The 1,652-nt window shown below is 45.7% G+C and overlaps 1 protein-coding gene across 1 annotated transcript; it reads right to left on the reverse strand.

Moving 5' to 3' along the window:
• Nucleotides 1-707: 707 nt before the first annotated feature.
• Nucleotides 708-1,257, reverse strand: LOC113942422 (transmembrane protein 209-like). The gene is made up of 2 exons (XM_027633553.1): nucleotides 1,056-1,257; nucleotides 708-961 (listed from the first exon to the last, which is right to left on the reverse strand). The coding sequence occupies exons 1-2, from the start codon at nucleotides 1,162-1,164 to the stop codon at nucleotides 708-710; spliced, it is 363 nt and encodes a 120-aa protein (XP_027489354.1). The 5' UTR covers nucleotides 1,165-1,257.
• Between the last annotated feature and the right edge of the window lie 395 nt (nucleotides 1,258-1,652).

Here is a 1,652-nt window from a genome sequence, read left to right on the forward strand (position 1 = left end):
GGGCATTTGAGTTAAAAAATTCTGAATTACATTTAAATTGAAATTTAATTTACAATAAATTGGCAGAAAACCAACAGCACAACAAAGATTGGGGGATTTGGTGGTTAAAAAATTCTAAATTACATTTACATGTAAATTTAATTTACGATAAATTGGCAGAAAACCAACAAATCAGGGATTGGGGCATCTGGTGTTTAAAAAACTCTAAATTACATTTAAACTGGCAGAAAAACAACAAATCAGGGATTGGGGCATTTGGTGCTAAAAAAATCTAAATTACATTTAAATTTAATTTACAATAAATTGGCAGAAAACCAACAAATCAGGGATTGGGGCATTTGGGTTAAAAAATTCCAAATTACACTTAAATTTAAATTTAATTTATAATAAATTGGCAGAAAACCAACAAATCAGAGATTGGGGCATTTGAGTTAAAAAATTCTGAATTACACTTAAAATTAAATTTAATTTAAAATGAACTGGCAGAAAACCAACAAATCAGGGATTGGGGCATTTGGGTTAAAAAATTCCAAATTACACTTAAATTTAAATTTAATTTACGATAAATTGGCAGAAAACCAACAGCACAACAGGGACTGGGGGGGATCTGGTGTTTAAAAAATTCCAATTTTACTACAAATAGGCAAAAAACCCCAAGAGGAGGAAGCCACTCTTAGTCTGCACCTGAACAGATCCCACAGTCGGGATTAGGCCGGAGGCTTAAACCCCAAGCTGGGCTTAGAGCAGGCTGGCCCAGGCTGATGTAAAAAGTCCATAAATGGGTTTAGGAGTTCAAACATCCCGAACTGGAGCTGGAGAGGATTCCTGGGAGCGGGAGAATCCCATCCCACCCCACCCCATACCTTGGGCAGGCTGTAGACGTGGCACTCGTAGATGAGCTCGTAGTGGGGCGGGTTGATGCTGCTCTGGTAGATGCAGAACAGGTTCTCGTTGGAAGTGTCTGGGAATTACAGTGGGAATGTCAGAGAGGTTCTGGTGTGATCCCAGGAGGATAAAAGAGTGGCTTTTCCCTCTTCCCAGTAGGAGGTAGGTACCTGGTTTATCCGGGCTCTGGATGAAGTGCTGGGAAGTGAAGGTTTTGCCGTCGGGGTATTTGGGGTGAGGAGGGAGCCTGGAGTCCAGGTAGGTGCAGAACACGTGCATGAGGATCTGGGGGAAGGACCCAAAGCTCGCTGGGATGGCCCCAAAAAGGGAGGGAAGCAGCCCTGCCACCACCCTAGGAGCCGAGCACAGGGGGAGTTAGGCCAGGCTTGCAATCCTGGCTTAACCCCGGGGCTTAGGAACAGCCTCGGGCCTAAAGGGCTGAGTTCTGCAGGTCAGGGTTTGGCTGAGCAGGGGAGGAACCCAAAACCCAGCTCTGCCCACCACACCCTGACCCCATTCCCAGGGAGACCCCTGTGTTTTTTCCCATTTTTTTCCCCCATTTTCCCTGTTTTTTCCCCGTTTTTCCCTCAGAAGTAGGACTGGATCAAGGCCCTGAATTGCCAGGTGCAGCAGATCCCCCATGCTGAGGGAATCCCATAGATCCCTGACCCCATTCCCAGGGAACCCCCCATGTTCCCAGGGAGCCCCTTTTCCCATTTTCCCCGTTTTTTCCCCCCACAATCAGGTCAGGATCGAGGCCCTGAAGC

Source organism: Corapipo altera, unplaced genomic scaffold, assembly GCF_003945725.1.
Source record: "Corapipo altera isolate COAL_440 unplaced genomic scaffold, ASM394572v1 131339, whole genome shotgun sequence".
Taxonomy (NCBI): domain Eukaryota; kingdom Metazoa; phylum Chordata; class Aves; order Passeriformes; family Pipridae; genus Corapipo; species Corapipo altera.

What these genes read in the sequence shown, in the direction of transcription:
- LOC113942422 (XM_027633553.1), bottom strand. Translation starts at nt 1,164, where the DNA reads ATGCACGTGTTCTGCACCTACCTGGACTCCAGGCTCCCTCCTCACCCC. An exon ending in CCAGAGCCCGGATAAACCAG is followed by an intron (nt 962 to 1,055) that starts GTACCTACCTCC and finishes TGTAATTCCCAG; the next exon opens with ACACTTCCAACGAGAACCTG.